This window comes from Coffea eugenioides, chromosome 5 (genome assembly GCF_003713205.1).
Source record: "Coffea eugenioides isolate CCC68of chromosome 5, Ceug_1.0, whole genome shotgun sequence".
Lineage (NCBI taxonomy): Eukaryota > Viridiplantae > Streptophyta > Magnoliopsida > Gentianales > Rubiaceae > Coffea > Coffea eugenioides.
In genome coordinates this window covers 42624428-42647112 of record NC_040039.1, presented here as the reverse complement: position 1 = coordinate 42647112, position 22685 = coordinate 42624428, and the positions used below count along the sequence as shown (strand labels likewise).

Below are 22685 nucleotides of genomic sequence, written 5' to 3'. Positions count from 1 at the left end.
AATAGATTAGATTTCTTTTCTCAAAACTTTTGCATATCTAGTTTTGCATTATTACCTAATTGCTTTATGCCAAATATTCCCGTGGAAAGTGCGATGCGAAAAGTCCTACTTAGACGGCTGGTGCCAATTGTAGTAGTTGTAAATCTTCTCCCCTTGCAGCTTTGAACTTAGAAAAGAGGGGAGTGTTTGGACAGTAATATTATCTCAAATAATATTTCGCTTGCATCATAAACATATTTTTCAACCCATCTTTTTATATTTTCAACCATTTTTTTATCTCACATACATCACATCATAAAAAGTGCTACAGTAATTATTCCAAATAATATTTCAAATATATCCGGTGAAATATGGCTGTCGAACGCAAGTTAATTTTTCCTTGGGGAGAATTTTCTTTCCTTTATTTCCAAGTTCATCAATTATCACATACTTTTGTCATGTGACCAAAGTAAAGAACACACGTGAACAAAAGATTTTTCTTTACGTTTAAACGACTTCGTTTGCTGGCTGCTAAATGAGTTCTCACTAAGATTTGACTTTACGTTTAAAGGACTTTGTTGCTGGCTGCTAAATTCTCCAGTGCTACCTATGTAGTACAATTGAGTACTTGCGCAGAAAATGTTAAAAGTGAGGGTCTATTTAACCAATGGTCATTAGTTACTCGTTAAAATATATCTCAGGTGTTATATTTTTTGAAATATAAAATTAATTAAAGAAAAAATAAATGAATATAAAGGAGAGTAGGTCAGATTAAATGGGAAAATATATAAATATAAGAGAGGGTAATAATTGTAGTTTATGGTAAGTTTAGTGAATTTTAAGTGTGTTAACAAGTGATTAATGAGTATCCGTTAGAAAAATCTAAAAAATAATTTTGTCGAGGGACATTGTTTGACAGTATAATTTATTTCGATAGTACATATTTTACTAGCAAAATTAAAAATGGTAATGTATTTAATAATGCATGATATAGAATTTTAGGTTTGTTTGCCAGATGAGTTTTTTCATGAGTTTTTTTCTACAAATTTTTTAACAACTTTAACTATAATAATCTCAAAAAAAATCTCGAAAGTTTTTAAAATACACACCTTAAATACACAAAAACACAAAATTTTTTTTTCCTTCTTTCTTCTTTCTCTTCGCACCTCAGTCTACCACTACCTCTACCATTGGCCGACGTTGGCCGCCACCTCCACTGGCACTGGCAACTCTTTTTCTTTTTTTTTTCCCATTTTTTCCTCCTCTCTTCTCCCTCCCTTTCCTCCTCGCCTCTCCCCCTTCTCCTACCACCCCTTTCACCCTTGGCCCTTCATCGAAACCCTTCCCCTACTTGTCACGCAACCAATAGGAGAGGGGAGGGGGAGGGGGGGAGGAGGGGGATGGGAAGGGGAAGGTTTCGGTGAAGGGAAGGGGGGGGAGGGACGGTGAGGTACGACCAGCAGGGAAAGAAGAGGAGGAGGGGAAGAGGAGAGGAGAAAGAGGGAGGAAGGGAGGGAAGAGGAGGAAAGTGGGAGGAGGAGGAAAGAGAAAAAAAAAAAGGTGGGAGGGAGGTTCCAGTATTGGTAGGAGGAGTAGGGTAGGGGGGAGTAGGGTAGTGGCATGAGGAGGGAGGAAGGAGGGGAGAGGGAGGGAGGAAAAGAAAAGGAAAAAGAGAAGGAAAAGGACTAGGAAAAGAAAAAGAAAAAAGAAAAATTGTTTTCCCAACTCTCAAATACATAAAAAATTTTTAACTGATTCTATAGTAAGTTACAGTAAAATGTTATATAAACACCCAAAAAATACCTTCCAAACAGATGCTTTATTACTAGCTCAAATTACTTTTGGTTCTAAAGAATTTTGTTACACTTCTATCAATTTTACAAATGCTGTCATGGTCAAATTGATTTAAAAGAAATGCTCGGTAAATGAAAATCTTTTGCTTCAAATTCACAGGATAATTGCTATGCAAATAACAATTAATGGTCCAACAGCATCAAATCAAGCCACCGTGTTACATGACCTAACCATGCTCAATTGGCACATCGCCCAGCCAACATAGTCCACGTTATTCTGCTCCCGTTGACCATGGTTTCATATATCAGGACAGTAATTCCTCTCTTATTTCAAATCTTATATAGTCCTATTAATTCGACAATTACAGAGATCAAATCCTATGTAGTCCTATTAACTCGACAATCTTTAACCTGTAGAACCATATGCAGACTACCAACATCTCTCTGATTTTCTTAGTACTAGTAGCATTGGTGGATAATCTCCAATCATGTCTTGCAAGAGACACCATCACTTTTAACAGTTTGTTGCCAGATGATGGCACAACTCTTATATCTTCTGGGAAAAGATTTAAATTGGGCTTCTTCAGCCCTGAAGATAATGCCAATACAGGAAGATATGTAGGGATATGGTATTACAAATCGAGCCCACGAACAGTTGTATGGATTGCCAACCGAGATGCACCATTACTGCATGTTTCTGGATATTTAGCCATAGTTGAAGACGGTAATCTCAAGCTGTTGGATGGGAAAGGAGCTTCATACTTCCATACTAATCTTGGAAGCTCTAGTGCTGTTAACAGGACCCTGAAGCTGCTGGATTCAGGGAATTTGGCATTGATCGATGGGAAATCAGGAAATTATCTGTGGCAAAGCTTCGCAGAACCAACTGATACTTGGCTTCCAGGCATGAGGATAGATGGAAGTTTGAAGCTGGTTTCCTGGAGGGATCCTGGCAATCCTGCAGCAGGGAACTTCACATTTCAGCAAGATCAAGAGAGTAGGCTGCCCAAGATCATGAACGGGTTACGAGTGGTGCATTGGAAAAGTGATCAGTCAGGTTCCGTTGAGCTGCCTTACTTTGTGGCCTTCTTCTTATCGAATTTTAGCCGTAGTGTTAATCAGGCTACTTATAAATCTTCCAGTGCATATCCTTCAATAAATCCTGGGAAGGGGCTAAGAAATCCGTCTATCTTAAACTATTCAGATGCACTAGCTTCTTATGCAAATACTAGGTTGTTGATGAATTCCTCTGGACAGATACAATTTTACAGTCTGGAACAGGATGGATGGTCATTGATATGGTCAGAGCCCCATGATGCTTGTAGTGTCTATAATCCTTGTGGTAATTTTGGTAGCTGTAATCTCAGAAGTGAGGGTTTGAATTGTGATTGTTTGCCAGGGTTTAATCCCATTTTTCCTGATGCTTGGAATACTGGAGATTTTAGTGGTGGTTGTGATAGGAAATTGGCTATATGCTCTAAGACCTCCAAACCAGACACCTTCTTGAATTTGAAGTTGATGAAAGTGGGGAAACCGGACTTCCTGTCTGCTGGTGCTGACAGTGAGGATACATGTAGACAGGAGTGTCTCCGCAATTGTGATTGCCAGGCATACTACTATGCTGGATTTAATGGGCAAGAAGGAACTGATAATGGTGGATCTGGCTGCCTGATTTGGACTTCAGTCCTTGCTAATTTACAGGAGGAATATATTGATGGTGGCCACAATCTTTCCGTCCGTGTGGCAGTTTCTGCTATAGGTAACCGTTTCATTTGAATAAGAATTTGCAGTACTTTTCAATAAGATATTACCCATAATGGCATTTGTTAGTCATTCAGCTTCGTATTGGATTTCAATTACCTAGTCTTATATGCATGATATTTTCCAATGCTGAATTTGACAAATATTCGAATTTGACTTGTGGTAATGTTTAATAACAAGGTGATTTCTAAAGATTTGCATGATAATCTCGTTTGGTATTGCTTTTGATCAAATTATGACCTGCAGAAACAACGACTAGAGATTGTCAGACTTGTGGTACGTACATAGTACCGTATCCATTGAGCACCGGGCCTAACTGTGGCGATCCTTCATACTATAGCTTCTTCTGTGATGACTCCACAGGTCAACTCTTCTTCTTGACATCGAATAATAGGTATGAAGTGATTAGCATCAATAAGGATGACAGCAGATTTACTATCCAAGTTAAGAGCCAAAGGGCTGAAAATTGTAGTGCCATCTCCGGGACCTTGGCAGGCCGAGTTTTGCAGCTTAATCAATCGTTGCCATTTGATGTGATGCATCACTGGTGTTATTATGATCGTTCAGATAATGGCACTTCAATTCAAAGTGGACAAAGATTACAGATTAGTTGGAAACCTCCCTTGGAGCCAATCTGCAGCTCATCCAATGAGTGCCAGGATTGGCCAGATTCCAACTGTGCTGCAACTACAAGACATGAAAAAAGGTGTCTCTGCAATTCCAACTACAAATGGGATAATCAGGCCTTAAAGTGCATTTCAGGTGCGAACAATCATCTGAAAATGATATTATGTTCAGAGAAAAGAAAGGTTCTATTTCATCATCTCTTTTGGCGGTAAAATCATTTCTATTACTTGGTTTACTGGTTTAATTTGCATTTGCAGCAATACTGACAAATCCCAACCATTCAGAAGGGACAAGCTTACAACGTGACAAGCCTCATGTTGCTGTGATCATTGTCACCCCAGTGATTGCTGTAGTTTTACTTGCCGGCAGCTTAATCTGTTTCTGTCTCAGAAAGAGAATCTTAGCAAAAAGAAAAGGTATTAATGCAGCAAATGACCACTTCTATGCTCTAGTTCAAACGTCTTCTAAGGTATTTATGGACTTAACTTGTACTGTTGCTTCCTATCAGAAGACAAGGAAAACATTCCAATGAATCTCATCCCTTACCCGGATGATAGTGAAAGACAGTCCAAAGATTTGGTTGATGAAACAGATAAATTCATCGATGTACCTTATTTCAGTCTGGAAAGCATACTAGCTGCTACAAATAACTTCTCAGACGCAAATAAACTTGGAAGAGGAGGATTTGGTCCTGTTTACAAGGTTATTATACTTCATGCATGTTTTATTGAGTCCAAGGTCCACTTGTTTATGCTCCATTAAGCCTTAGTTTTAATGGACAACTCTTGCAGGGAATTTTCCCTGGAGAAAAAGAAATTGCAGTAAAAAGGTTATCCAGCCACTCTGGACAAGGCATGAAGGAATTCCAAAATGAAGTTGTGTTGATTGCTAAACTTCAACATCGCAACCTGGTTAGACTTTTGGGCTACTGCATCAAGGGATCTGAAAAAATACTTCTGTACGAATACTTGCCAAACAAAAGCTTAGATACCTTTATATTTGGTTAGTTTTTGAAGCTTTTGTTCAACTTTCATTTCCTGTAGTTAAAGGCAATTAGCAAGGGAACTTTTTATTCAATCAGTCTAATCCAAAATATAATAGAACGAGAGACACTTTTTTTTTTAAATAGTTATATCATCCACTAATTTGCTTGCCATACAAATTTTGTAAGATCAAGGACTCTGCATCTTGCTGGACTGGAAGCTGAGATTCAACATCATTCTGGGCATTGCACGGGGACTTCTTTATCTCCACCAGGATTCAAGGTTAAGGATAATTCACAGAGATTTGAAAACAAGCAACATTCTACTAGATAAAGAGATGAATCCCAAAATTTCAGATTTTGGCTTAGCAAAAATAGTTCAAGGTAAAGAAACAGAAGCAAATACAATAAAAGTAGTTGGAACCTAGTAAGTACATTACTTTTCTCAGCCTGTCTCAGAAAATCTATTACAAGGTTATGGCTGTTCTGATAGTTGCTGGTGATGCAGTGGCTATATGTCTCCAGAGTATGCAGTAAAAGGTTTTTTCTCGGTGAAGTCAGATGTCTTTAGTTTTGGAGTAATTTTACTTGAAATTATTAGTGGCAAGAGAAACTCTGCTGGATTTTACCAGTCTGAAGGAGCCCTTAGTCTTCTAGGCTATGTAAGTGCATGAATTTTTCAAGGCTTGTCGTTGAATTTACTGATATTTAGACAGCTTTGGATTGTTATGACATGTTTATTCTAAAACTCTCTCAGGCATGGAGATTGTGGCAAGAAAGGAAATCAATCGATTTTGTTGACAAGAAAATACTGGAATCATGCAACGAAACTGAGGTTATCAAATGCATCAACATTGGCCTGCTGTGTGTACAGGATGACCCTAGTGAACGTCCCTCAATGTCTGACATTCTTATTATGCTCAGTAGCGAAACAACAGCTCTTCCAAGTCCTAATCAACCAGCTTTTGTGGTGAGAAGACACACTTCCAAAACACCTGCTTTGTCCAGAAAAGAAAAAACTAACTCCATCAACGAGATAACTATCTCTGTGGAAGAAGGCCGATGAAGGCATTAACCGCATAGTTGCACTGTCCAGGGAATGAATTTGAACCTACCCTGAAGGCATTCCAATGCCACTGCCAATTATGAGTTGTATAGAAGAACTGCAAGCTCTTCTGGTGACTGTTGAGAATGCCTGAAACTTTCAGTTAAAGACGTTCCCTTGGCAATGAGATATTTTCCTTTTTAGGTGTATTTTAATATTCAATTTCTAAGAGAGGAACTAGTATCTCGTGTCTTTTCTCTTGTAGCTAACATGAATCAACACTAACACATTTCAGTTCTCGGAAAAGAAAAGGAGAAAAAAGCTGATATTCAAGTATTCTAACCTGATCAATGTGTGCATGTTGAAGACTAATCATTCTTGAAAGAAACTTCAACATTGATTCTCCATTTCCATCTTAGTCCCAACGGACTGGTATAAGAAAATCTGGCGGAAAAAATTTCCAAACGGGAAAAATTCCGTGGATTGCAATTCCTGAGAATCCACTCATAGACTCATCTGTAGTAAATATGATAGCAAGTGATGGAATTTGGTCATCCTTGATAGAAGAAACAACAGAATTTGGCCAACCAAATTTGCTGATCGCGCAATGAATCAAGCTATTGCTACACTTTTGGACACAGGAAATCTTGTTCATCTGAAAAAAGGGAATGAATCACATATTGAATGAAATTTTCAATCATCCATCAGATACTTCAATTTCAGAAATGAATGTTGAGCTGAATTCAAAAACACGGTCAAATAACTTTCCATAGCCAACAAGAAATCAAAGGATTGCACTTCCAAGTTCCAAGGTGGTAGGCAGAAGGGTTCATTATACTTTGCTCGTCAAAACTATTACCATTGCTCATGATCCTGCATGTTGACATTTTCTTTTGTTCAAGTGAATATAGGAAACTTCAGCCGTAGCATGGATCAATTACACATCCTTCCTTACTATCCTACTCTACCTACCTTTTTGTTCCTTCTTTATTTTCCAGAGCAATAGCCTCCCATGCAATCCTCTTTCTGTTTCTTCAAGCCTATTTAATTTGTATGCACTTGGAAGTTTTATCATACTGGTCTGTCCTCTGTCAGTCCATAACATTTCCCACCGTTGAGCGAACCTGATATACCTATTTTCAAGCTCCTTTCATTGTTATAGCATGTCCACTCTCATTTCATATTATTTGCCTGTTACAACTAATTGGTTTTACCATATTTTTGCTTAGACGTTACAGCTTAACAAATTATCGATTGACCAATCCAAACTGCTATTTGGGCACCCTAATGCACCGCATGAGTATGGACGGACTCAAGGGGTGGCGGTAAGGGCCATCACCCAAGTATTAGAATATTAAATCCTCCCTTAGAAAATATGAAAGTGTTCTTCATAAATTTAAGCTTTCACAGCAAAAACTTGATAACATTTTATGTTATGTGCTTAGGTATTGATAGAAATATATTTGCCCCCTCAAAAGAAAATTTTTTTGGATACGCTTATCTTGCATGAGCATACAAAATTAGTCATATATAAGAGGAAGCATTCATATATTACGCTTATGTTACGCTTCTTTGTAGATGCTGAAAATTTTCCTCGATTTGATATTCTTCTAATAATTTACACCTTGATTTATGTTCCCAACTCGAACTATGTTAAGCATAATCAGATTGAATAAGTAGCCAAGATATGTAAACAGTTTAACTAATCAAGAAGCTGCAGGACAATTACCCGATACATCCCATTTGGTAGCTGGAGAGTTACATCACTACTCATATCTCAAATTTTCTGCATTTCCTTTGTGTGGACAAAGGAAAGTCAAGAGCACCTGTTGATCAAAGACCTTGACTTTTAAGGTCATGTCGCAAATTCCAGGTCCCCATTTCCCAGTCAGCTGTGCAGAATTGAATTTTCTTTGCCACAATAACGCAAAGAGTACTCTCTCGACGTCAAGGTCAATTGCAAGATCACATCTATATCTATCTATCTATCTAAGAGCATAAAAGAGCCAATGAAGAAATGAACAGTGAATTTCGTCCCTCATTGGCACCATGATTGTGTGGGCAGCATCGTAATTTCACATCAATGACCAACTCCACGCAGCGGTGCCTTTGGTGCATTGAATGGCTGGAATTTATTTCTCAACTGTGTTTTGACTATAGTATAGTGCCGTTCAATGCCAATTGTGCCAGTCATTGACTGATTAGATACGAAAAAGAAGTGTGATTTTCAGTCTTATCTTATCAGCATGGTCAGTATTAATTAATAGTGTGTTGTGTATTTCTTTTTTATCTATTTCTTTTTAAGTTTGTGTGCTTAGTGTTCACTTCTAACATTAAGTACACTTAATATTAATTAGTTACTTTTTTGCTCTTAAATTTAGTATAAAAAATTATCCTTAACTTTTACCTTTAACGTCATTTGGCATCAATTAGTTAATTTGTTCATAAATTTAATATCATGGCAATCACTTAGTGTTCATTTTAATCATTATCTAAAGTTAATAATCTCGATTCTATTATTACTTGCACTTGATTATTATTTCATATACTCACTATGAAGTAAATATTCCTTATGTATGAATATAAATATATGTAAATATTCCTTTTATATGATTGTGGATATTCCATAGCTATGAATCTAAATTTGAGCATCCTCGCAAATCCACGTACTACAAACAGGCTACTAGCCTACTTAAAAGTCTCTACTAGGAATCATAAAGCTCCATTAGTGCAAGTATTAGTCTGAAAGTATATGTAGAAAGACTCTTATGTATGTAAATATAATAGTTTACTATTAGCCTGGATAATCTCTATTTCTTTTTGACTTTAATGCATTGAACTGCAGCAATGCTGTATTTTTAATTTATCATGATGCTTTTGAGCATATACCAATTGTCATATCCGGGCAACCTCGCGCCACGCGCGAGGCATAAATTAACTAGTCTTTAATAAAAAGTTGAGAATGTTGACGAATTGAGCAAATGTGACAATGTTAAACTAAAACTATCTAAAATCCTCCATTTTAGCCATTAAACTTTTGATTCAATTAAAATTATCATTCAGCTAATTAAGACAATTATCACATTTTGTGACGGAAAAATGTAAATTTTCATTTGTTGAATGAATAAAGGTAAAATTTTTTATTAATTGAGTGACAAAAAAAAATATTTTTTATTAGTTAAATGACTTTTTAGCTAAATAAAAAGCTCAGCAACTAAAATACGAAATTCTAAATAGTTTACAGATTATTTTAGCCATTTGCTCTAACGACTTTAGCAATTACATTGTATAAATCTATTTGTAATCAAGCCAAATTACTTTTGGTTCAACATACCTACGTACATATATTCTCCCAAAATATTTATAATTACATTTTTGTACCGACCTTATAAATGCTGTCATACCCAAAAGCCAATGATATTGGCACTCTAAAAAACGTTTTACACGCGTGGCATTAACTTGACGAAACTGTCCTTTTGCTAGAATCTCCAATAATTTCGAGGTGCAAAACTATATAGGGAACGAAAACACTTAACAATTTTTTTTCTCCAGCAAATCATAAACTCAATTAAAAACTTGTTTTTTCGGCTAGGAAGAGATTTTGAACTCAGAATTTCTAAATCCTAAGATGTTAAATTTAGCCACTAGATCAAGACTTTTTAGACAATCGTAAGCTCAATTACATGTAATACGACCAAGAAATTCTTCACTTCCAAATTGGATTGGAGAAAAGACGATTTTTTTTTTTTTAAAAAAAAAACGATAGTTTACTGTGAATTGAATTAAAAGAATCTTTTTAAAAACAAATACTATAGTTTACTATGAATTGAATTAAAACTCTGTTAAAAATGATTACAATATAGTCCAATAAACCTATCACTAAAAATTAAACCTGGATCCAACCACTGGTGGATATCAAAAAATATGTTAATGTCCATCTTCATAATATACAAAAGAATCTTAAAACAAAAACTATGTCCCAATCTCAATATAGAAGTTTAAGCAAACTTCCTTAGCAGAAAAATAACGCAGAAGACAAAAAATTTTCCACTTCTCGTTTATCAAGAAAAAAAGCCTAGCTAACACGGTCCACATTCCGCATGCACTGCTCTGGTTGACTCTGATTCTTCCCATCAGAACAACAATTCCTTCCTTATTCAGAGAGATCAACTTCTGTGTAATTCAGATAAACTGTCAATAGTCTTTAATCTGTAAAACCATATGCAACCTCCTTGCTTCTCTCTGATTTTCTTTGTACTTGTAGCACAGGGAACCAGTCAGTTTCTGTCATGTGTAGCAAGAGACACCATCACTTCTAACAGTTTATTGCCAGATGATGGCAGCAGCCTCACGTCTGCTGGGAAAATCTTTGAACTGGGCTTCTTCAGTGCTGATGGTGACGATGCTGGAAGATATCTAGGCATATGGTATTACAACTTGAGCTCAAGAACAGTTGTATGGGTTGCCAACAAAGATAAACCGATACGACATTCATATGGATATCTTTCCATAGGTGAAGATGGCAATCTCAAGTTGCTGGATAAGATGGGAACTTCATATTTCAATACTACGCTTGAAAGCTCTAGTCCTGTTAACAGGATCCTGAAGCTGATGGATTCAGGGAATTTGGTACTGATTGATGGGAGCTCGGGAAATATTCTATGGCAAAGCTTTGCTGAGCCAACTGATACTTTTCTTCCAGGCATGAACATGGATGAAGGTTTAAAGTTGGTTTCCTGGTGGGATTCTGGCAATCCCGCAACTGGGAACTTCACATTTCAGCAAGAACAAGATGATAGGCCGTACAGGTGACAGGTGCCGAACCTGTGCAATAATAAATACCTGCTCAAATAAAATACAAATTCTGTATATAGCGGTGAGCAGGGTCGAATCCACAGGGACTGGGGATAATTTAATTTCTTCTCAAGTTCCAGATATGGGGGGTTTTTGAAAATGAGAGTAACTAAATTACTTGGAATAAATAAAATAAAATAACTACAACTCAAATAACTAATTATCACAATAAAAATAATAATTGACGAACTCTAGCCAAGAGACAATTTCGGAGATGGTTCACTTAATTCGATCACAGATGCAAGGATTATTCCAGTTACTATCTGATAAATTAGTTATAGTTGTCATACACGCGATAAACAACCAACTCTTCCTCAATTTGTCGATAGCCAAGGTACGACCGTTGACTATTTCTCTAATCAGGAAATAACCCTAGGTACGACCATAGAAGTTCAATTCCCTAATTGCATGAATAATTAGAAGAGCCTAATTCCAACCAATCAACACGCTACGAGGGTCTCTTTAAGTTAGCCTGTCTATCCCCCTGACACAAACCCAATCATGCCAGTTGCCACCAGTTTAGAATAATTAAACAATTACGGATTTAACTATCCTAATTGGCTTCAGGTTATTGAATTAATCTAGAATCCGGGCCCTGGATAATCGAATAATAAAACAACCATATGAACATAAAGCAAAAGATAGACAAATACCAGTGAATAATGGAAATAAATAAAAACTAATTCGATCTCACAAATTTAGTAGAACCAAATCCCCCGTTGTTCTTGACTAGAGTGGTGAAATTAGTTCATGTTTGATGAGAACAAAACGTACGAAACTGAAGCAAAAGCTGCGGCCATCTTCTGTGTTTGGGAGAAAAGCCACGGCAAAATCATTCAATTGCACCTAATTGCTCCTGACATCCCAGGAGACAAAAAACTACTAAGAAGCAAAAGAAAAGTCAAAGATACAAAAACTACTCAGTGCCTCATGGCTGACATGCGTAAGAAGAAAAGCAAAAGGAAGTCCAAAGGTCTACGTCAACCAAAGCTCCAAGCTAGTGCTCTACTCCTCCAATCTTCATTCCTATTCTAAGTAGCCTACCGCTACTGTGCGGCGTCCGCCGCACAAGAGGAAGGGAAAAAGCTCCCGAGGTTTTCTTTCTTTTCCCTTTTTCTAGTTGCTATCTTCGGTCAAAATTACCAAAAAGGTCTTGCATCTCCTCGTTCCAAGAATGCCCTTGATTGCCTGCTATTTGAACTCTTTCCTGATAATCATCAAATTGGCTCTTATTATGGTATTTTCGATTTACTCCCTGAAATAAATGCAAATTACGAAAAGTGAGTAGAATCTAATAATTAATCCATATCAAGTCAGGTAATAGGGGAAATTAATAATAAAATAAATGACAAAATTGCAACCTATCAATTCCCCCCACACCTAAACCATGCTTGTCCTCAAGCATAAGAATAGTAAACAGATACCAAAATGTGATAATGACCATTGCTCTATCTACCAAATTGCCAAGATATCAAGAAAAATAATAATCAAGCACCAATGATCAAGTCCAAGAAATATCACTTCGGTTAGCTTCTAAACCACAAGCTCCTCTAATTTCAGGTTAACTAATATAAGAAAAAGGAATGACGCACAACATTTATCAGCAAGTGGTCCAACTATTAATCAAAATCTCAACATTAAATCCATAATTCGGCAAGCTGACTAACACAACCTTCACTTTTTTTTTAGCACATTTTTCTACTTTTTTTTTTGTTTTTGATTCTTTCTTTTTTCCAATAGTAACAAAAGACTTAGTCGCTAGCCATTTAAGCCTTTTGACGCGAACTCCAACATTGGCCAGATGAAGGAGCCCGGTTACTCAACTTCTATCGCCACGTGACCACGTACTCATAGGAATTACTACCTTTTGACGCGAGAATCAACACTTGTAGGTGCAGATCCCCGGTTACTCAGTAGTAACTAATAGCGGAGTACAGTCAAGTTTATTCATAGCTAAAAATCACAAAAACTCAATATAACACAAGAACCAAAAGAAAACTTGCATCAGCTAGCCTCATTTTCAAACATGGAGAACTAAAGTTAATAACCGGACCAATTCACATGAAAATGCCAATAATCATTCCCTATGCCTAGGAAAGTTAACCAAAAATTATAAGAGCTACATAATCACTGATATTCACCAAAGGAATGCTCTTGGATTCAACCACATTAACTCGACACATTTTTATTATTAAAACTTGGCAATAGTAGAAATAGGGGCAACAATCCAACATCAAATTTGGCAGTCATAGGAGAGCTAGACAGATAAATGACAAAAAGTAAACGAAAACTAGACAAATAACAGACTAAAAATAAAAGAAAAATAAAAGAAAAATATCTGAAAACTAAGAACTAGAAAAAGAAACTAGCACAGCTGTCCCCCTCACACCTAGATCCTACATTGTCCTCAATGGAGGAAATAAAGCAATTAAAGTGAAAAGGACAAAGAAACTTCCCTCTCGAGTGGCTAAGGGTATTTGGCAGCTGCGGAGGGAAACCAATGTGGTAAAGTACATGCCCCAGTTCTGAGACATCATAACTCAATTCAACCAGCAAATGCACAACTCTGTCCACCCAAAATCTCAACAAAGTCTCCAAGTGGATAGTTAATTTTCAACTCAGAAGCGGCAATTCCAGCAATAGTAGTATAGAAAGTAGACAATAACCACACAATCACAAGTTTTTCCTTTTTAATCAGGCAGCCAACCAATTGGAAATAACAAATGCTAATCAAAATACCCCAACCAGTACCACTGGTGCAAAACGTAGTCCAAAATCAATGAAATAGATATAACAGAGCAGAGTAAATGCTACCTATGGCCCCCAATGGATCAGCTAACAGTAGAAGCTATACAATGCCACACTCGCAACAGATACTCCAACAAAGGCAGCAAATGAACTCATTTGCAACGACTACGGAAGGCAAGTGAAATCAAGAGACTAAACACACCCAGTAAACCAAAATTAGTTAACCAACTTCAAGAAGCGATACAGGGGTCACAATGCCCTTCCGATTCAACAAACAACCCAGAAATTTGCGCTACTACAGTCCTAACAATTCAAGCAATAAGCCCCAATATTTATCCAGTAACCAGTGAATAATTCCGAATCTCCAAAGAAAGTCAACATAGGGCTAAAAGTATAATGGACAAAGCAATCAGCGGGACCCCAGATTTATAATAGAATAACTCGTGAAGTAGCATTGGAAACAATGGACAGACCACTCCCAACAATTGAAGTAAATTCGTCCAATTTCAACAGGCAACACAAATGCCACAAATTCCACCCAATTCAACTACAGGAATCATCCAATCACCCCAAATTTGCAACAAGTGGCTCCAGATGGCCAATTAAATGCACAACTTCACCCACCCCAAAAGAATTAGCAATTCCAAGCTAGAATAATCTAACCAGTACCACTGGTGGAAATCACCCAAATATGCATAAGCTACTACCAAATATCACCGACTAACACTGAGAAATTGGGGGGGCAAGTGTCGAATACCTCCACTGGGACTACCCCAGGCGGCAGACAGAGAAGCGGCGTTGAAGTTGGTGGTGGATGGCTGCGTCCGTGCGCAGAGCATGGCTGCTGGACAGAGGCTGCTGCACGTCCCTGTGGGCTCGTCGCCACTTGCGGAGGGAGTCGCGTGGGGCTTTAGCAGCGGCGGCGCAGAGGCTGGGCCGCGGCTTAGTGGCGCGCTGGGGTCGCGGGCTGCGCGCGATCTGGTGGAGAGCAGCGGAGAGCGGCGGCGGGGCGCGCGATTGAGTTGAGGAAGGGGGTGGCGCGCGGTGGAGTTTGAGATGGCGGTGGGCACGAGCGGCGGACAGAGCGAACAAAGGAGAAGAAAGAAAGAAAAGAGAAAGAAAGAAAAAGAAAGGAAAGAAAGAAAAGAAAAGAAGGAAAAAAAACTTTCTTTTTTTTTGTTTGTTTTTGTTTTTGTTTTTTTCTTGATAATTGAGAATTTTTTTTTTTTTTTTTTTTGGATAATTGAGAAACCTAGCTACGGTTGAAAAAAATTTCTCTCTCTTTTTTTTTTTTTTTTTTTTTTAATCCTTACCTTTCCCGCGAACGTGACGCGGGCACGCCATGCGGGCAAGAGAGCTCCCAGAAGTTTTCTGATCGTGAGCTTCCTGCACGTCACCACGCGGGCACGTCATGAGGGCAAGAGAGCTCCCAGAAGTTCAGAAATTCCTGATCGTGAGCTTCCTGCACGTCACCACGCGGGCACGTCATGAGTGCAAGAGAGCTCCCAGAAGTTAAGAAATTCCTGATCGTTAGCTTCCTGCGCACGTCATGAGGGCAAGAGAGCTCCCAGAAGTTCAGAAATTCCTGATCGTGAGCTTCCTGCACGTCACCACGCGGGCGCGTCATGACTGAAGTTCACCTACAAATCAGCAAAAACGAAAATTAACACCCAGAATCAGTCAAATTCAAGGAAAACAGATTTAAACTATGACACGAAACCAACAAACAACTAAAAGAAACAATTGGGTTGCCTCCCAATGAGCGCCTTTCTTTAATGTCTTTGGCTAGACATTATTATGTTTTTTTTTTTCATGGAGGATAAAATCTTGTGGCTCGTCTCATTGCTTCATCCTCTACATAGTCCTGATAACCCTCATAGATGGAGTAATCTTTGAGCACACGAGCTACGGTCTTCCATGGATTAGTTGATGGTGCCAAATAATCAAGCAGTGATCTCAATTTTTCCTCCACCCCTCCATCAATAGCACTCAATGGTTCAAGATATTTGACCATAGTTACTCTTAACTTATTTCTGCCATGAGACTCAAAAACTTCCGGTATAACAAAATCAATCTCATTAACAGAAATCATGGAATAAGAGTTAAGAAAATGCGGATTAGGGAATGGAGGTGGTGTCACCACATTTGATGATTCTTCACTGGATTCTTTCACTTCAATAGGTTGCGGTTGGGGTTCCATTTCTTCATTTTCGGCTTCTTTTTCAACTGCATCTGTAGATTTCTCATTTTGACATTCTTGCATCTCCTCATCCTTGTCCTCAGGGATCACAGGCTCAGGCCCTTGAACCTTTTTGCCACTCCTCAAGGTCATGGCGCTGACATTCTTCGGGTTCAACTCAGGTTGAGATGGTAATTCACCTTGGTTCTGGGAATCCAAACGATTGATTGGTGTGACCATTTGACTTATCTGATTTCTTATATCCTGCATTTCGGAGTCCGTCCATTGTTGATTTTGCATAATGATTGCCTCCGTCCTTTGCTGATTTTGCGCCATGTTTGTCATCACTTGTTTTATCATCTCCTCCAAAGATGGACCAGAGCTTGGGGGCGGAGGTGGTCGGGGTTGGTATTGCTGCTGGTACCCTGACAGGGACGTTGGTTGTTGAGACTCTTGCTGTTGAAAATCCATTGACCCGGTCGCATAATCAAAACTGGAATTATCCCACCATCCTTGATCATACCCGTTTGAATAAGGGTCATACTGCATTTGATATTGGGGTGGAAAATCTCCGAAAGTGTCAATTGGAGCACTTAGATTGTCTTGAAATGCGGGGCATGTGTCAGTTGAATAACCTGAGTCAAAATAAGTTCCACAATTTGCAACAGCCCATTGATCATTAGGAAAAACACGAGTCTCATAACCCCATTCAGGAACAAAGTCCAATCTATCATCAAAATATGGAATGTTAGCAGCCATAAACTATAAAAAAAAAAGTGAAAAATAAATTAAAAATGAAAACAAGGTGAACTAAAAAAGAAACAAATTAATCTGACACCAGTCCCCGGCAACGGCGCCAAAAATTGACAGGTGCCGAACCTGTGCAATAATAAATACCTGCTCAAATAAAATACAAATTCTGTATATAGCGGTGAGCAGGGTCGAATCCACAGGGACTGGGGATAATTTAATTTCTTCTCAAGTTCCAGATATGGGGGGTTTTTGAAAATGAGAGTAACTAAATTACTTGGAATAAATAAAATAAAATAACTACAACTCAAATAACTAATTATCACAATAAAAATAATAATTGACGAACTCTAGCCAAGAGACAATTTCGGAGATGGTTCACTTAATTCGATCACAGATGCAAGGATTATTCCAGTTACTATCTGATAAATTAGTTATAGTTGTCATACACGCGATAAACAACCAACTCTTCCTCAATTTGTCGATAGCCAAGGTACGACCGTTGACTATTTCTCTAATCAGGAAATAACCCTAGGTACGACCATAGAAGTTCAATTCCCTAATTGCATGAATAATTAGAAGAGCCTAATTCCAACCAATCAACACGCTACGAGGGTCTCTTTAAGTTAGCCTGTCTATCCCCCTGACACAAACCCAATCATGCCAGTTGCCACCAGTTTAGAATAATTAAACAATTACGGATTTAACTATCCTAATTGGCTTCAGGTTATTGAATTAATCTAGAATCCGGGCCCTGGATAATCGAATAATAAAACAACCATATGAACATAAAGCAAAAGATAGACAAATACCAGTGAATAATGGAAATAAATAAAAACTAATTCGATCTCACAAATTTAGTAGAACCAAATCCCCCGTTGTTCTTGACTAGAGTGGTGAAATTAGTTCATGTTTGATGAGAACAAAACGTACGAAACTGAAGCAAAAGCTGCGGCCATCTTCTGTGTTTGGGAGAAAAGCCACGGCAAAATCATTCAATTGCACCTAATTGCTCCTGACATCCCAGGAGACAAAAAACTACTAAGAAGCAAAAGAAAAGTCAAAGATACAAAAACTACTCAGTGCCTCATGGCTGACATGCGTAAGAAGAAAAGCAAAAGGAAGTCCAAAGGTCTACGTCAACCAAAGCTCCAAGCTAGTGCTCTACTCCTCCAATCTTCATTCCTATTCTAAGTAGCCTACCGCTACTGTGCGGCGTCCGCCGCACAAGAGGAAGGGAAAAAGCTCCCGAGGTTTTCTTTCTTTTCCCTTTTTCTAGTTGCTATCTTCGGTCAAAATTACCAAAAAGGTCTTGCATCTCCTCGTTCCAAGAATGCCCTTGATTGCCTGCTATTTGAACTCTTTCCTGATAATCATCAAATTGGCTCTTATTATGGTATTTTCGATTTACTCCCTGAAATAAATGCAAATTACGAAAAGTGAGTAGAATCTAATAATTAATCCATATCAAGTCAGGTAATAGGGGAAATTAATAATAAAATAAATGACAAAATTGCAACCTATCAACAGGATAATGGAAGGGTCAACTGTTGTGCACTGGGAAAGTGATCAGTCAGGTTCAATTGACCTGCCTTACCTTGTGGCTTTCCTCTTGTCAAATTTTAGCCCTAGTCTCGACCAGGCTAATTATAAGTCTTCAAATGCAAATAAAACAAATATATATAAGAGGCTCAGAAAGCCATTTACTTCTAACTATTCGGATGCTCTAGCTACGTATGCAAATACTAGGTTGTTGATGAATTCCTCCGGAGAGATACAATTTTACATGAAGGAACCGGGTGGAACTGAATGGTTGTCGGTTTGGTCAGAGCCCCAAGATGCTTGCAAAATCCATCACCCTTGTGGCAATTTTGGTAGCTGTAATCTGAAAAATGCGGGTCGCAGTTGTGAATGTTTGCCAGGATTCGAGCCCGTTTATCCTGATATCTGGAATACTGGGCATTTTAGTAGTGGTTGTAGGAGGACGTTGGAAATCTGCAACCCGAATACCAAACCTGACACGTTCTTGAATCTTAAGTTGATGAAAGCGGGGAAACCAGATTTACCGGCAGCTAGTGCTAACAGTGAAAATTTGTGCAGACAGGGGTGTCTCAGCAATTGTGACTGCGTTGCATACTATTTCGGCGGGCCAAGTATAACTGATAATCTTGAAGCTGGTTGCTCCATGTGGACTTCTGTGCTTACTGATTTACAAGAGGATATTGATCGTGGCCACAATCTTTCCTTTCGTGTAGCAGTTTCTGCCATAGGTAGCCTTCTTTTAATAAGAATTTGAAGTCATCTACTATCCCAAATTTTACCACTACCTTAAATGACATTGAATTAGAGTAAAATTTATTTTTCGCCTGATGCTGTCTGCCACTAAAATTAACAAATATTCGACTCATGAGTATGTGTAATAGTCAATGTAGTTTGTTAAATATTGCATGAAAATATCTTTTGTTACTTCTAAATTATGATTTGCAGAAACCACGAGTAGAGATTGCCAGACTTGTGGTAAACACATAATACCATATCCATTGAGCACTGGGCCCAACTGCGGCGATCTTTCATACCATAGTTTCACCTGTAATGACTCCAGAGGCCAACTTTTCTTCTTGATGTTGAACAATAGCTATGAAGTGATTAACATCAATAAGGAAGACAGGAGATTTGTTATCCAAGTTAATCGCCAAAGGGCTGAGAATTGTGATGCCAGGTCAGGCAGAGTTCTGCAGTTCAGTCCATCAATGCCATTTAATGTTACTAATTGGTGTTATAATGAACCACTTACCTCAATTCAAGCTGGACAAATGATAGAGATTACCTGGAAACCCCCTCCGGAACCAATTTGCAATTCATTAAAAGATTGTAGGGGTTGGCCAGATTCAAATTGTTCAACTGCAATCGATAAGCGGAAAAGGTGTCTTTGCAATCCCAACTACAAATGGAATAACCTGACCTTGAAGTGCATTTCAGGTGCGAACATATAATTTTGCATGTGATATCATGTTTCTGAAGAAAAAAAGGATCTATTTCATCAGCTCTGTTGGGTAAAAATCTTATGTATCACTAGGTTCACTAGTTAATTTTTCTTTTGCAGCAATTGTGGCTGATTCAAACCGGTCAGAACAGAAGCCGCAACTCTCTGTGAATCGTATTGCTGTGATAATTAGTAGCTTAGCCATTGCTATAGTTATGCTCACGTGCAGCTTATGCTTTGTTGTTTACAGAAGGAGGATCTTAGCAAATAGAAAAGGTGCTAATGCAGCAGCTGACATTAATTACCTGAACCGTTTTGTGTTGTAGTACAAATTTTTTCTAATTAGGGTAGATAAGGCCTAACTAGTACTGTTGCTTCCCATCAGAAAGCAGAAAAAGCATTGCAGGGAATCCAGTCTTTTACTTGGATGATAGTGAAACACAAGCTGCAGATTTGGTTGTCGGAGATGATAAAATTGTTGATGTCCCTTATTTCAGTATGGAAAGCATATCGGCTGCTACAGTTAACTTCTCAGACACAAATAAACTGGGAAGCGGAGGATTTGGCCCTGTTTACAAGGTTTTGAACTTATTTTTGTGTTAGTCATCCGGATTCCATTAGTTTATTCTCCCTAAGCTTTACAACGAGTGGACTACTCTTGCAGGGAATGTTCCCTGGAGAAACTGAAATTGCAGTTAAAAGGTTGTCAAGCCACTCTGGACAAGGCCTGGAGGAATTTCGAAATGAAGTTGTGTTGATTGCTAAACTTCAACATCGGAACCTAGTTAGACTCTTGGGCTACTGCATCCAGAGATCTGAAAAAATTCTTCTCTATGAATACATGCCAAATAAAAGCTTAGATACCTTTATATTTGGTTAGCATTTGAAACTTTTGTTCAACTTTCAGCTATTAGAGTCTAAGGCAATTAAGGAACCACATTATATTTTGAGCCAATTAATCTAACCAAATATTTTAAAACAACCGACCTTCTTTTATGGTTATATTATATTCTGAATTGTTTACTCTGCAAACTTCTTAAGATCAAAGCCGCTGCATATTATTGAACTGGAACTTGAGATTCAACATCATTCTGGGGATTGCACGGGGACTTCTTTATCTTCACCAGGATTCAAGGTTAAGAATAATCCACAGAGATTTGAAAACAGGCAACATTCTGTTGGATGAAGAGATGAACCCCAAAATTTCAGATTTTGGCTTGGCAAGAATCGTTCAAGGCTACGAGACAGAAGCAAATACACAAAAAGTAGTTGGAACCTAGTAAGTTCATTGATTTCCTCAGCCTTTCTCATAGAATTTGCTATAAGGTGACTGTTGTTCTGATGATTGCTCGTGATGCAGTGGCTATATGTCTCCAGAGTATGCGCTGGAAGGTTTATTCTCAGTGAAATCAGATGTGTATAGTTTTGGAGTAATTTTACTTGAGATCATTGGTGGTAAGAGAAACACTGCTGGGTTTTACCGATCCGAAGAAATCCTGAGTCTTCTAGGCTATGTAAGTCTTTGAGATTCGAGAACCTTGTAAATTTGATGTTTATTGATGTTTTAGAATGATATGTTTATTCTAACACTCTCCCAGGCATGGAGATTGTGGCAAGAAAACAAAGCAATGGATTTAGTTGACAAGAAATTATTGGAATCATGCAATGGAACTGAAGTCGTGAAGTGCATAAACATAGGTCTGTTGTGTGTACAGGATGATCCTAGTGATCGTCCCACAATGTCTAATGTTCTTACTATGCTCAGTAGTGAAACAACAACTCTTCCAAGTCCTAATCAACCTACTTTTTTAGCGAGAAGACGCGCTTCAGGTAGATCTGCATCTTTGCCTAGTAAAGCAGAAATTAACTCCATCAATGAGATAACTATCTCAGTAGAAGAAGGCCGATGAAGGCATTGCTTGTATAGTTTCATTATTGAGGGAATGCAGACGTACCTGTCTTGAAGGCATTCCACTGGCACTGCTAATTTTGATTCCTAAAGAAGAGCTCCAAGCTCTTCTGGTGAATTTTGAAGACAGATTTGAGACTTTGAAGGAAACATACCACTAGTTTTCTTAGCAACGGTATCATTTTCTTTGTGTTGTTCACATTTGCATTTGTTAAGCAAGGATTCATTGTCTCGTGACTTCTCTTTTCAGCAAAAGATGATATATGTCATTCAAAAAGTTAACAGACGACGCATGTTTTTTCATTTTTTTTGGTGATGACTAGTGAATATATAACAAGGTCAGATTGGTTTATCTATTGCCAGCTTTCATTAACCATAATCCTTCTATGCGGTTGCCAGAAAAGAATAAGAGGGAAAGTTGCTGATACATGTGTTGTTTTGTCAGAGCCGCAAGCTTTGACTTGTGGCATAATTTTTTCATTTCCTTCTCATCCCACATCGGAGCCTGCTGAAGAGAAGTCGGCTACTCGAGGCCTATAAATAGAGAAGGCCTTTGAGAAGTTTAAGAGCACCACTCAAGGGAGTAATATGGGCTATTAGCTTCTTGAGTCATTTAGCCCATTCAGTCAAATATTTTAGGCTCTCTTGTTTTGAGTTTAGGAATATTTTCTAAACTTTTTTGTAAGTGCCTATTGGCCTAGGAACCACTTTCCTACGGCTTTTGTATTTCTTCTTCATAGTAGAAATATTGCTCCTCCCTCGCCCGTGGACGTAGGTCAATTTGACCGAACCACGTAAATCTTCTGTGTCTTTTATTTGCTTTGTTATCCGTCTTTATATGGTCGGTTTTACCGCCTAATTATTATATGGCTGGTATCTACCGCTTATCTATTATATGGTCGGTTATACCGCCTAATTTGTGCTAACTTGAGTTTGTCTATTTCCTGGCCCGGTCCTAACAAACTGGTATCAGAGCTGGTTGTTATATTTTGCAAGACAGGTTCATCTGGTGGGGCCCGTTCATCTGGTGGGGTCCGTCCATCCTGTGGGGCCCACTCATCCTGTGGGGTCCGTT

At 38.3% G+C, this 22685-nt stretch overlaps 1 protein-coding gene across 1 annotated transcript; it reads left to right on the top strand.

Annotated features, from left to right (window-relative positions):
* The first annotated feature begins 2195 nt into the window (after positions 1 to 2195).
* LOC113770284 lies at positions 2196 to 21611 on the top strand. Its single transcript, XM_027314703.1, has 18 exons — positions 2196 to 3531; positions 3780 to 4295; positions 4418 to 4576; positions 4669 to 4862; positions 4952 to 5162; positions 5332 to 5569; positions 5651 to 5804; positions 5900 to 6166; positions 7491 to 7512; positions 10491 to 10995; positions 18249 to 18988; positions 19206 to 19697; positions 19822 to 19977; positions 20087 to 20280; positions 20366 to 20576; positions 20743 to 20980; positions 21062 to 21215; positions 21300 to 21611. The coding sequence occupies exons 1-18, from the start codon at positions 2196 to 2198 to the stop codon at positions 21609 to 21611; spliced, it is 6099 nt and encodes a 2032-aa protein (XP_027170504.1).
* Positions 21612 to 22685: the final 1074 nt, after the last annotated feature.